The 11,807-nt window shown below is 52.7% G+C and overlaps 1 protein-coding gene across 10 annotated transcripts; it reads right to left on the bottom strand.

The window, feature by feature from the left end:
* Window positions 1-4,376: 4,376 nt before the first annotated feature.
* On the bottom strand, window positions 4,377-11,738 carry TRMT1 (tRNA methyltransferase 1). 10 transcript variants are annotated; one of them, XM_072602165.1, is made up of 18 exons: window positions 11,511-11,738; window positions 10,236-10,374; window positions 9,506-9,789; window positions 9,233-9,288; window positions 8,759-8,883; window positions 8,399-8,586; window positions 8,202-8,317; window positions 7,921-8,033; window positions 7,067-7,215; window positions 6,774-6,857; window positions 6,357-6,426; window positions 6,134-6,268; window positions 5,956-6,041; window positions 5,411-5,519; window positions 5,239-5,315; window positions 4,916-5,035; window positions 4,678-4,801; window positions 4,377-4,553 (listed from the first exon to the last, which is right to left on the bottom strand). In XM_072602165.1, exons 3-18 carry the CDS (start codon window positions 9,766-9,768, stop codon window positions 4,461-4,463), a joined length of 1,908 nt encoding a protein of 635 aa, XP_072458266.1. In that variant the 5' UTR covers window positions 9,769-9,789; window positions 10,236-10,374; window positions 11,511-11,738; the 3' UTR covers window positions 4,377-4,460. The 10 variants fall into 10 exon arrangements, with proteins under 10 accessions (XP_072458266.1, XP_072458270.1, XP_072458271.1 ...); XM_072602169.1 differs by having other exon boundaries at window positions 4,681-4,801; XM_072602170.1 differs by having other exon boundaries at window positions 4,922-5,035.
* Window positions 11,739-11,807: the final 69 nt, after the last annotated feature.

Genomic DNA, 11,807 nt, shown 5'->3' with positions numbered 1-11,807 from the left:
GCCAGAGATCTTGTCCAAGGTCACAGAGTAATTGGTAGATCCAGGATTCAAATCAAGGTCATCTGGCCTGGAATCCACCATTCTTTCCACTATACCAGGCTCCCTTTTGGGGTGGAGGTAGTGGGGGTGGTGTAAAATTCTGAGCTGAGGCACCACGAGGCCCTTCCAGTTTGGGGAAGTGTCTGAAGTAGCTTTACCCCTCCCTGTTCTCTACCTCCCTTCCCCCAACAACTCCTAGTGTCAACTTGGGCCTTTTAGGGCTGGGAGTTCTGGGATATCTGGTATTAGTCTAGTTTGTTCCCCAACCCCACTCAAATCCCCCTCAATGTTCCCTCCCTCATACTATGGAGTGACATGGATTTCATGGCTGTGGGTCCGTCTGGATGAGGAAGGGCGCACTCCTTTCTAAGTTGCTGATCCTGTGACTGGGTGTTCAGACATCCCCCTCATAAGCTTCTGTTCCTCTTTCTTTAAACACCCTCCCTTTCCCCAGTAAACCTCTCCTCCCTAGTGTCCCAAGTTTCTCAGGCCTTTGGGCCTTGAACACTGTAGGAGGGGGCTCCTGGGACTTTATTCTCCTCTCCTCCCCCAATCCCATTCCCTCGCTCGGTCCTGACTAAGTTGAGGGGGGATCCGCAGGGGGCCAAAGTGATCTCAGAAGCTGTCCCAGGAGAGTGGGGAGAAGTTACATATGGTCCTTGAAGTTATACCATTTGGGTACTAGGTCTTCTCTAGTTCCCCTCCCTCTCCACTGAGACACTTGGATGGGAACTCATCTCTATTCTTGTGGAGTCAGAAAACATCCACTTAATAGTATTTTATTTTTTCCCAATTACATGTAAAGATAGTTTTCAACATTCACCTTTATAAGATTTTCAGTTCCAATTTTTTTTCTCTCTCCCTTCCCTCCCCCCTCCCCAAGATGGCAAGCAATCTGATACAGGCTATACATCAGAAAACATCCCTGGACAGATAAACAGATACATAAAAGACAGCTGGAGAAGATTCATAGAGACAGCCTCCTTTCCTTCCCTTGTACAGAGTTGGGGAGGATGGGGAAGGAGGATCCTTTGAGTTTTTCCAGGGTGTCTTTGTCCACCACCTGTGACCTCCATTCCCTCCCTCCCCCCCCCAGGCATAGACTTCAAGAGCTACAAGGGAACTTAGAGTTCTATTCCAAAATTCATTTGTTAGCTAGGGAAACTAAGTCTAAGAGAAGGGAAGGCACTTACCTAAGGTCACACAGGATGAAGATATTTGAGCCCAAGTCTTTAGACTCCACATTTAGTGATCTTTCTACACAACCAGGTTAACTCTAGTCCAGCCTCACCTCATCTTAAGGAAGAAGGAACTTCAGAAACACACTTTGAGAGAATGATGGACAATCTGACTGGAAGGTACTTATCTCTGTCTGGATTGAAGGCAGGATCCAGGGCTAGAATAGAAGTAGGGGAGTTGGAACTGGGCAGTCCCCTAAGCAGACATCCTACTTTTAACCCCCCCAAATTACTTGGGGAAAATTTATTTGTCAAGTTGTTCTGTGATTTGGGGAAAACCCTTTTGAGTTTCAGGCCCCACTTCCTGGCACAGATTAAAACACCATCTTTTAAAAAATGTTTTAAATTACTATGGGGGTAATGGGCTGGTATCTTGTTGGGGTGTAGGGGAGAAGGGGTGATGATTCCCAGCTCCCCTGATACCTAGTCATTGACACTATGATTTGCATAGACCAGTGTACCCAAATTTTCATACATACAGACATAGATACACATATCTACAAACCTTAATCGCCATTGATGTGTGTGTATGTGTGCACGCATGCCTTTATATACATACACTTCACAGGCAGCTTGGAATTGTGAATCAAGGACCAGTCTTGGACTCAGAAAGACCTGGATGAATTGCTGCGTCTAACTCAGTTATGTGACCATGGCTTTTGTACAAAGCTTTTCAGTGCCCACAGGTAACTCTCACTGTATGATATCTATATTGGGAGTTCTCTACACAGATGAAAGCACAGGTTTAGACCAAAAAAAATAAAAGGTTAAATCTCACACATGTACCTACACACACGACAATTGAGAGGCGGTATGGTTTTGTTGATAGAGAATAGACCTGGAAGCCCAGAAGGCCTTCGTTCAAATCCTGCTTCTCACACGTATTAGCTAGAGGACCCGGAGCAAATACCTTCTTTGAGGCTATAAATTGCCAAAGCAGGTAGGTGGCTACCTGTATTGGTAGGGGGAATGTCCTTACCAAAGAGTTCCCTAGCCAAAGAAATCGCTGGAGACCTTAGGGATTACACAGTTCATTGTACAGATAGGGAAACCAAGGCCCAGAAAGACAGAGGGATGAGATGAATCTTTCTTGCCAGAACCTTTCCTTGTACTAACTACCAAAAATAAAAGCCCATAAAACGTTCACTTCCCCAAACAGTCTTCCCTTAGAAAGATGGGAGGCAGTGGTTGTACGGCTCACAACTGGGCACACGCGGTTCCACCGCGGGTAGAGATTCACAGAACCACAGGATTCGGAACTGAAGGGACCTCAGGAGGGATCCTCAGGTCCAATGCCCCTCCCGTTACAGACGGGGAAGCTGAGGGCCACAGCGGGGAAGGGGGTAGTCTGCGGCCCCCAGGCTTGGGGCCAGGCTAGGCTCGCTCTTCGGGCCGAGCGCCGCCTCCCTTCGATCCACCCCCACCCCCCCCCCCCACCCCTCTTCTGCCCGAGGGGGCGGAAGCCGGACAGGAAGCACGCGTAGGCTGCATCCGCTGCCCCGCCAGGTGTTTCCTGCTCGCCAGCTCCCGGACTCAGCCCAGAGCGGGACCCCCCGCCCCTGCCGAGCCACTCGGGGGCCCCGCATTAGAGCGAGGGCTCAGCCACAGCGAGGCCTCCCCCCCACGGGGAGGGCAGGGATGTGGGGGGGCGTGGGTATTGGAGCGCGGGGGCGGCAGAGATCTGAAAGCCGGGCCCCTGGGACAGAAGAGAAAGTGACCCCAGGTCCGGGGGCACGTGGCTGGAGCTGTCCACTCCGGTCCCAAACCCCGGCCGCCGAGAGACGCGTGTGCGCGCTTGTGGTTGTATGGCGGAGGGGGTGTCGCTGAAGGAACTAGAATGGACCACCAGGTCCATCTTGGGCAGGATTCGAATGCGGGTCCTCTCTGACTCCGGCCCACGTTCTTGGCGCCCCCTGCACCAACACTGCCTCTTACTGGCACCGCCCGAATCTCCGAGCTCCTCCCGGACCAGCAGAAGCAGAGGGGAAGCCCCGCCCCCTGCCGGGGGGAGGGGCGCTGGGGGAGCCGCCGACCCGTCGGGAGAGCTCCACGGCCAAGTTCAAAGGCGCCTGCGGCTCGGTCTCCCTGCTGCCCCCGTGTGGCCGGCGCGGGAATCGGCTCAGACTGTGCTCTCCGCGGCAGGGATTCAAGCGTCCGCTCTCCTCCATCTCCAACTCACACGATAGACTCTCGCTCCACAGACTTTCTAACAGCGCCCCCTATAGCCTCCCTCCCTCCCCTGGGCCCCGCGCATCACCCATCTGCCTGAGGGGCATCTCCCGTGGGACGTCCCAGCGGGCATCTCCCCAGACGGGTGATGGGTCGCCCCAGCTCGTATGTCCTTCCTCCCCGAGCCTCACACCTTCCTAAGAAAAGCCATTAAAAACCCCGCGGTCAGCCCTCTGGGCAGCTGTCCCTACCGCCAACGTGTGTAGACCACAGAATCAGACACTGGGAGGAGGGAGGGGACCTCGCCCCTCCCGCAAGGCGACGAACTGAGGCTGGAGAAGGTTCAATGTTTACGGAGACTCCAGAGCAGAATCTGAACTGGGGTCTTAGAGATCCTCTTCTGGGGCTCTATTGGAGCCCTCCCGATAAAGAGGAACTTACTCCCCAGCACCAGGCCACCCTCTTGTCTTCATTCTCTCCCATCCTTTAGCTCATTCGCAGCTGCACTGGCACGCCAAGCTCCCTTCAAGGCTGTTTCTCCCCATCCCCTGGCTCCTGGTGCCCCCTGAAATGACTCGTTTTACTTATCAATAAAACGGTGGCTCCTTGAGGGCGAGGACTGTTTCATTTTTGTGTTTGTACCAAGAGGAACCAATGCTGGACTCTGGCAAAGAACCCAGTGCTTTGAGACACTCAAGCCCCAAGACTTAGATGAGCCCACTGCTCAGTCTCCAGAATCCCTCTTCATTGACAGAGGGCACCCTCCCCACCCCACGATCCAAAAGCCTCATCTCTACCTAATGATTCTCAGACCAGAGACTCCCCAGACTCAGAGAGACCTTCCTCTCACGTTTTTGGATCCATGCACTTCCCCTCACCTCATTAAACCCTGCAAAGGCCCAGCAAGATCAACTGATGCTTCACTCTCAGTGCGGGGAGGAGTTTTTAAATTTATTCTCTGAGTCCAAAGTAGGTAAGGTAGGACAGGGCAAGGTAAGGTAGGGGCAGAGGCCCTCAAGGCAAGGAACCTGGGCTGGACTCAGGTCTGAGCAGGGGTTCCTCAGGGCTGTGAGAGTAACAGCATTCATTCCCCAAAAGGCAAGTTCCCTGGAGGGAGACAGAATGGGGTTAGCTTAGGGACAGTCCCCCCGGTGCTGAAGGGTAGAAAAAAGAAGAGGCTGGAAGGGAGAAGGGGGATGAGAGGAAGACGGGAGGGAACAAAAGAGAGCACCACCTGTTTGAGTTTCTTGCAAGGGAAGGCCTTCAGCTTGTCAGTCCCCTGCTCCTTGCTGGACTCCTTCCTTTTGTTCTGTAGCTGTCGCCGTTTCTCCGCCAGCTCTAAGGAGGCCTTGCCCCTGCGAGCAGGAACTGACCTGAGCCCCTTCCTCAGCAGAGCCCCTTCAGCTCTGAGTCCCGACCCCACCCCTTTTCCTGGGTCCTCCCTCCTCCGGCCCCAAATGCCCTCTTACTCTGACCTGGCTCGGGCCTTTGGCCCCCAGTTGGCTTCGGGATTAGCCTGGAATCGCTGAAGTCCCTGCTGTCGGGAGCTGGGGTTAGCATCATCCCGGATGCAGAAATTTGCCTGGAGCCTTGAGAACAGTATGGGGTGTGGGGACGATGTGTGTGAGCATGTGGGTTTTCCTGAGTGTCTGTGTTTGTGGTCATGGCTTCTCATGGAGGACCTGAGGTCCTTGGGGGCTTGTCTTGCTATCACATCCACCACAGAGACATGTTTGCTGAATCGAAGGCATGTCTATGCTGAGTGTTCGTCTGCCCACACACACCCTCATACCTGGGCTCGACTTTGAGGATATGGAAGGCTGGGCTGGTCTCTGAGAGACGCTCTCGTTTCACAGGGTTCTCTTTCTCCTGGAGGTTGGAAGTGGGAAGAGAGACAGAAGGATGTTAGGGCCTGGCGGCTCCTTGGGCATCCCCAACCTTGAGCTCTCATTCCTGCTACTCACCCAGCAGCGCATGATGTCCCAGAGCACTGAGGGTGGTACGTCTGTCTTCACAGCATTCTTACAGGCATGAGAGAGGCTCACTCGATAGCCAGCATGTAGGAGTGCAGACCTGGGAGCCAGAGACATGGCTACATGAAGCTCCTGATCCCACCTCCAGCCCCCGAGGCTCTCCAGAGGGCACCGGACAGAGGACTCTGTGTATGCATGTGTGTGTGCTTGTGTGTACTTGTGTGGCTACTTGTGTTCTCATCTTCTCCTACATACCCATGTGTCTGTATGTCTAGATCTCCTGAAGCCTGTGGTTTCACATGTATCCATACCTGTTTCTGTATGTCTCTGCCATGGGCAGCTGTGTCTAGACATGCCTGGGTATCCTTTTATCCATGCATATGTCTCTGTATCCCTGTGCTTCCACATGCTCCCCTGGCCTTTGTGGGGGTTCTCCTCACTCCATTCCCCCCCATCATGTGTGTCTATCTGCTCCCATGTCTGTGGATGCATCCCCTCAGTCCTGTCTCTAGATGTGGCTGGGTTGTATCTCTTACCGAAGCTGTAAGAGACTAGGTGTGTTGCAGTGGATAGTACTGCTCAGCTGGTCCAGAGTGTAGTATAGGGGGACATCTGGCAGCTCCTGGAAGCAGAGGGGTCACACAATGGGTGGGAAAGGGAGATGTGAGCTCGGGCCCCCCCCTGACCACCTCCACCATGGCTCCTGACTCCCACCTCAGTGACCATGCTAAGGACACCCCGGATCCTAGCTGATGTCCGGAAACGCCCAGGATTCCTGCTGATGGCAGCCAGGACCTGACCCACGAAGTCTAGGTCATGGATTGGCTCTGCCCACAGAGGGCCACCCAGCTGTGGATACACAAACAAGTGGGGAATGACAAAATGACTACTCTACCACCATGCTCTTAACATTGGCCCAGCTCAACTGGTCACCTACCTGATGTCGCTGCCCACAGTGCTCACACTCAGACCCCACTGGGGGGCCTGTGGCTGCAGAGAATTTAACACTGTGGGGATATGAGCAGATATATGTGAGAGTGGTGAGTCAGACATACCCCTTTCTGCCCTTTATCTTGACCTTACTTCCTGGCCCAGGTCAGTTCCCTCTGGCCCTCCCCACCACCCCTATCCAGGATGATCACTTCTTTCTTTTGCTGCTCCTGCCCTGGGCTCAGCTACTTCACAACTCCTAGGCTCAGTTTTCCTACTCTGGCCTTCACATACCCTCCCAGCTCTAATTACTTGGTCCCTGACAATGGTTATGGCTTTGTTCTCCACACCTCCTATCTGGTTCTGCCTCATATCTCTGGGACCCAGCCCCAACTTGACCCTCAATAAAAGCCTCCCAGTTTACCGTCCACTATTGTTCACTGCCTTGCCCAGTCTTTGCAAGTGGAATGAACCGCAGCCAACACACTGGAACACGAATCCCTGCTTACTAGGGACAGATAGGTGAGGGGATAAGGGGGGGAGGGTTCTCAGTCAGGCCACACTGCTGGGATTCTAGTCCCTTTCCTTACCAGCCCACAGACTACCCTCTTTCCAGAAGCCCTCTTGGATTCACACTGGCCCACTCTACTCCTTCTGCACAGAGAACGGTGCCCATGGCCCCAGGGGTTCTAGATAGCCCAGTCAGAGGGGCCTGACCTGGCTGAAGCTTTGACTTTGGCCTGGCCTGTGTACACACGAACAAAGACTCGGATGTAGAAGTCCGCGCTGATGCTGAGCAGGGGGACAATATATCGTTGGTAGCAGTTGGCACGAAGGTCTAGGCTATGTAGTACGATCCTTAGTGCCTGGAGGAGGTGTTATCAAAGGGATCATGGGATTCCTAGTGAATCAGAGCTTAACTTCTATAGATGAGGAAGCAGTTGAGAAGAGAGATGACTTTCACACAGTCACATAATGAGTAAATGGAGGTTAGGATTTGAACCCAGGTCTTCTAGGCTGAGGCTTGAATGTACATCTAGCACCCTTTTTTATTACACCGAGAGTCCTAATCATAACATGCTCAAAGGGGATGGAGCCAACTTCCTTTCTGTAGAATTCCACTTTCCCTTAATGAAATGACTATACAAAGATGAGTCCAAGTCCTCAAGAGTAATAAGGACATGTCCAATGTCACATAGGTGGTAACTGACATTCCAGCTGAGGTTTCTGAATTCTGTGCCTGGGAGAAAGGAAGTGTATAAGGAGCACAGGGAGAATCTGAACCCTTCAGCCATACCCTAGGGCTCTTCCTTTTAGGTGCCTCTCTAGGGCCCATCCACTTCATCCCCTCAGTCCTGATCCTTCTCAGTTTTCTTTTTCTGTGTTGTCTCCTCCATCAGATTGAGCTCCTTGAGGACAGGGATTGTCTAAAGACTTTCTCTTTATCCCCAGCACTGACACAGTGCCTGGTACAGAGCAGGTGCTTAGTAGAAGTTGAATGACCCTGATTCTGAATCATTCCCAGACCCACAAGAGAAGGTGGAAGGTCAAGCTATTCTGGGAGCCCTTACCATTTCATGGCAGGCTTTGCTCTTGATGGACATGGCTCCATATTTGCTATAACACGTCTCGCTGCTGTTCCCTGCCATCACAGCCATGTCAGTGCAGGTCACACATAGCAGACCTTGGGGGTATTAGAGAGATTAAGAGAGAAGAGTCATAGACAGGGGCTACAGGCTGGCTGCCACTCTACTCATAGGCTCTAAAACTGATAAAGACCTTAGAGATGTTTTAATCCAACCCCATCACTTTTTAGGTCAGGGAACCAAGGGTCCCCCTCTGCTGCTGTTACCTCCTTCAGACACAGATTGCACGGCAGCATCTAGGAATGTGGCTGGGCTTCCATAAGGGTCTAGGTCAATGACATCAAATCGCTGAGATCCTCTTTGGTGCTCATACATCAATAGGCTGAGAGAAGAGGCACGTGTTGGTCACCTATGGCAAGCCCAGGCCCTTGGCTCTCTCCCCACCAAACTCTGGCACTCCTACCGAGCATCAGCTAGGTTAGGCTGCACCAGGTGACTAACGTTGTTTAGCTGGATATTGCATCGTATGAGGTCCACAGCCCGGGCAGAGGCATCATTTGCTATCACAGCTCGGAGGCCTGGGACCTCCTTGGCAAACCGGATAGATCGAAGGCCGGATGCTGCCAAGCCCTCCAACACACTCAATCCCTCCTAGGGGGAGACAGGTTAGGTCAAAAATCTCCTCCATAACGTAACTAGACCCTGACCTCCCAGTCTTCTACCCATAAGCTCCAGAGGGATGCTCTATTCCCAGAGAGTTAGAGGACAGAACCATGCCTCCCATTGCCCTCCCAAACCCCATAAAGACCCTGGTCAGTCCCACCTCACAGATGTTCCCCACAGTTGCTGTCTGGGGCTGGTCCCTGGGACAGGGCTCCATGCTTTCCTTCTCCGATTCAGCCAGGTTCACAATCACCTTCTGAAACTTCTCCTCACCTGGCACCTCAACTATAGCCACCCACCCCCAAAGCACCCTGGTGTAAGGGATGATTTGTCTCTTCTTTCCCCCTTGGCCCAAGGGAAGCCTCCATACCCCTTCTCCCTAGGGAAGTCCCCATACCCCTCCTCCCAGGGAAGCTCCCTCCCTTTTCCCAAGGGAAGTTCCCCTCTCCTTCAAGTATCTGGGATCATAATGGCACAGAACTTTTCCAGGAAGGCTTTCCTGATTGCCAATGATAACTAGACTCCAGACATGGGGAAGATATGGGAGAGCCAAAGAGTGTGACCTATCTCTGGTCAATCATGGGTGGGTGAGTGGGAATTAGAGAGGAAGAAGATGTTTCATGAAGGGTCTCACTCTGAATTCCTTTGGACAAGAGCTGTATCCGAGCAAACTCTGTAATGACGGCACATCTGAGGAATAGGGGTACCATATTGAGCATTGGAACCCTGGACCCCCATCCCAATATCATCTACGGATCTTCTTCTGGTATTAAAGAGGGGGTAGATCAGTCCCATTAACCACAAGCTGATTTGGGGTGATCCCTGACCCAGCTAACATTTGATGATCCCAGTCCTCTATTCTTAGACCCTGACCCCAGTCCTTGGTCTATTTGGGATTTCCACTCACGTTAGGTCTCTGTTGAACTCCTGTACTGGGTTGTAAAACACTTCATTGCTGTTGGGAAAAACAATCCTGGCAGCTCCCTCGGAGATCACCGTTTCCCCCAGTTCTGCCCCGGGTTGGGCACCATTCTCCATGTCAGTTGTGGTGGGACCTTTGCAGGGAGGAACCTTTGTTCCCTCCATAAAATGGGCTCGGCAGAATCTTCGGAGATGGCTCTGAAGGCTTCGGAGATCAAGTTGGAGGCACAGAGCAACCCGAATAGGCATCTACGGGGGGTTGTTGCCTGACTGAGCAAGAAGAAATAAGGGAAGTCCTAGTGACTGGAAAACCTTACAGCTATTCTGCCCAGTCTCACGGTCCCGGCACCCCACCTTCTCATTCGAAGAGCCTTTGCCCCTGCCTCGTTATGCTACCACGGAAAGTGACGTAACCACTCTGGGCCTTAATTGGCCTCTTTGTGAAAAAGAGAGCTGCAGCCGATTAAATCGCACCAGGGCCCCCGACATCCTACTGCCCAGAAGTCGGACGCAGTCTTGCGCGGGGTCCCTTCAGTCTCAAGGAGGCGCTGGCTCTCACGCCCTCTACGGGATGGGGGCTTTCAGAGGGCGACCACCCTCCCCGACTGGAAGGCAATCTCGGAGGCTGAAGCCTGGGACAGCTCCCTGTCAGCACCTCCCGGGCCGGGCCGGGTCGGGCCGCGGCTCCGGGTCTGCGCCATCCAGGCCTTTCTCACCGTTTCGGTAGCGGCAGCAGCAACAGCCAAGCAGAAATCTGGAACAGAACACGCTTCCGAAGTTACCTCTTGGGCGCCGCCATGTTGCCCCGGGAGAGCAAACGCTCAGGTGACCCTATCAACCAATCGCAAACGACGCCTACGGACGGATGGAAGGGACAAATGGAACGCGAAGGAGGCTAGCGAGGTTTTGCGGGGCGGGAAGGGGGAGGTTCTGAGGTGAGGGAGTACTGGGTGCGGTGGCCCAGCCGCAGGACCATCCCCGATGGATGCCATAACCCATGCCCCTACCCCTGTTTCTTGACCATCAGAGCTGAAAGGGAGCTTAAGGACCATTTTGTCCAAAACCCTCATTTTAAAGGTGTAGAAACTGAGGTTTAGCGGTGAAAGAGGGAGTTTTGAAGTTTCTTGACTCGTGGAGCTCCCGATTTGATGCCAGGCGCGTGCCAAGAATTGCTGACCAGTTATGCCTTGCCTTCGCGTGGTTAGAAGTTTTCAAAGCACGTTGAACTACTTCAGTAGACCAATCAATGTCAACCAATTGCCTAGTCAATTATTTTTCAAAATCATTTGGCTATTCAATGCCTATTAACTGCTGGGCTTTGGAGATACAAAGATGGAAAAAAAATAATCTCTGACCCCAAGGAGCTAATGTTCAAACCCCCAAACAGACAGAAAGAAAGGCAACTATCATTTCTACATTTTACAGGATTAAAAACTGAGGTCTATAGGCCTCAGGGGTCCTAGGAGGAAGCTGGCCCTAGGAGAGAAAATGTCTGGCATTTATAAAGTGCTTTGAAGGTTTGCATTTGGAATGCTTTATATGTTATCTTATTTGACCCTTACAATTAACCTTTGGTACTGGGAGGTCAGATAAATTTGGTATCTGTGACTCGGTTTCTCAGGTAAGGGAGCTGAGTTCCCAGTTCCTTCTTTGGAAGTGAGGGGAAAGGGAAGGACAAAGCCCATCTCACTTTCCCAAGATGTTGGGGGAGGTGATAGCCCCAGAAGAGCTCCCTCCCAAGATAAGATTCACTCAGCAGGAGACCGGGCAGGAGGTGTCCAGTGGGTCTCCAAGCACCGTTGCCCAAGCCTGTTTTCCTCTGGAAGGACCCAGCTGGGAAAGATTGCGGCGGGTCCTCTTTTCACCCTGCCCCTGGTTCCTCCTCCATTTCACAGTAATGACACCGAAGCTCGGACCAGGCCAGGGCCTCTCATTGTACCTGAACCACAGAGGTTTCCCCCATGGAGGAAGGGGTTGGGATTGGTCATTACCATCTGCCCTAGTAGATGATTCCTTTGATGGATGGCTAGAGGGCAGAGGGGGACAGGGAGTAATATCCCTCCTCTTCCACCAAAATCCTTTTTATCGGCAAAGCCTAATTCCCCTTCCCCTTTGAAGAGCTTGGTGGTAAAGAGCGAGGGGAATAATGGAGAGGTAACTGGCGCCAGTTCCCAAAGCTTGTCCCACCCCCTATCTCTTTCCCTTCCCCTTCACTTCTCCCCTCCCCCACAGGAGGAGGGAGGAGAGGGGGAGGAGCGCAGGCATCCTCGGCGTTCAGCTGATTAGGT

Source organism: Notamacropus eugenii, chromosome 4 (genome assembly GCF_028372415.1).
Source record: "Notamacropus eugenii isolate mMacEug1 chromosome 4, mMacEug1.pri_v2, whole genome shotgun sequence".
NCBI classification, from domain to species: Eukaryota; Metazoa; Chordata; class Mammalia; order Diprotodontia; family Macropodidae; genus Notamacropus; species Notamacropus eugenii.
The sequence above is the reverse complement of the archived record's forward strand: the minus strand, read 5'-3'. Positions and strand labels throughout refer to the sequence as shown.

Coding starts and splice junctions, on each gene's coding strand:
- TRMT1 (XM_072602165.1), bottom strand. CDS start 9,768: ATGCCTATTCGGGTTGCTCTGTGCCTCCAACTTGATCTCCGAAGCCTT. Junction 8,034..8,201: donor GCAATCTGTGTCTGAAGGAG/GTAACAGCAGCA, acceptor AATACCCCCAAG/GTCTGCTATGTGTGACCTGC. Junction 6,858..7,066: donor AAAGTCAAAGCTTCAGCCAG/GTCAGGCCCCTC, acceptor ATCTGTCCCTAG/TAAGCAGGGATTCGTGTTCC.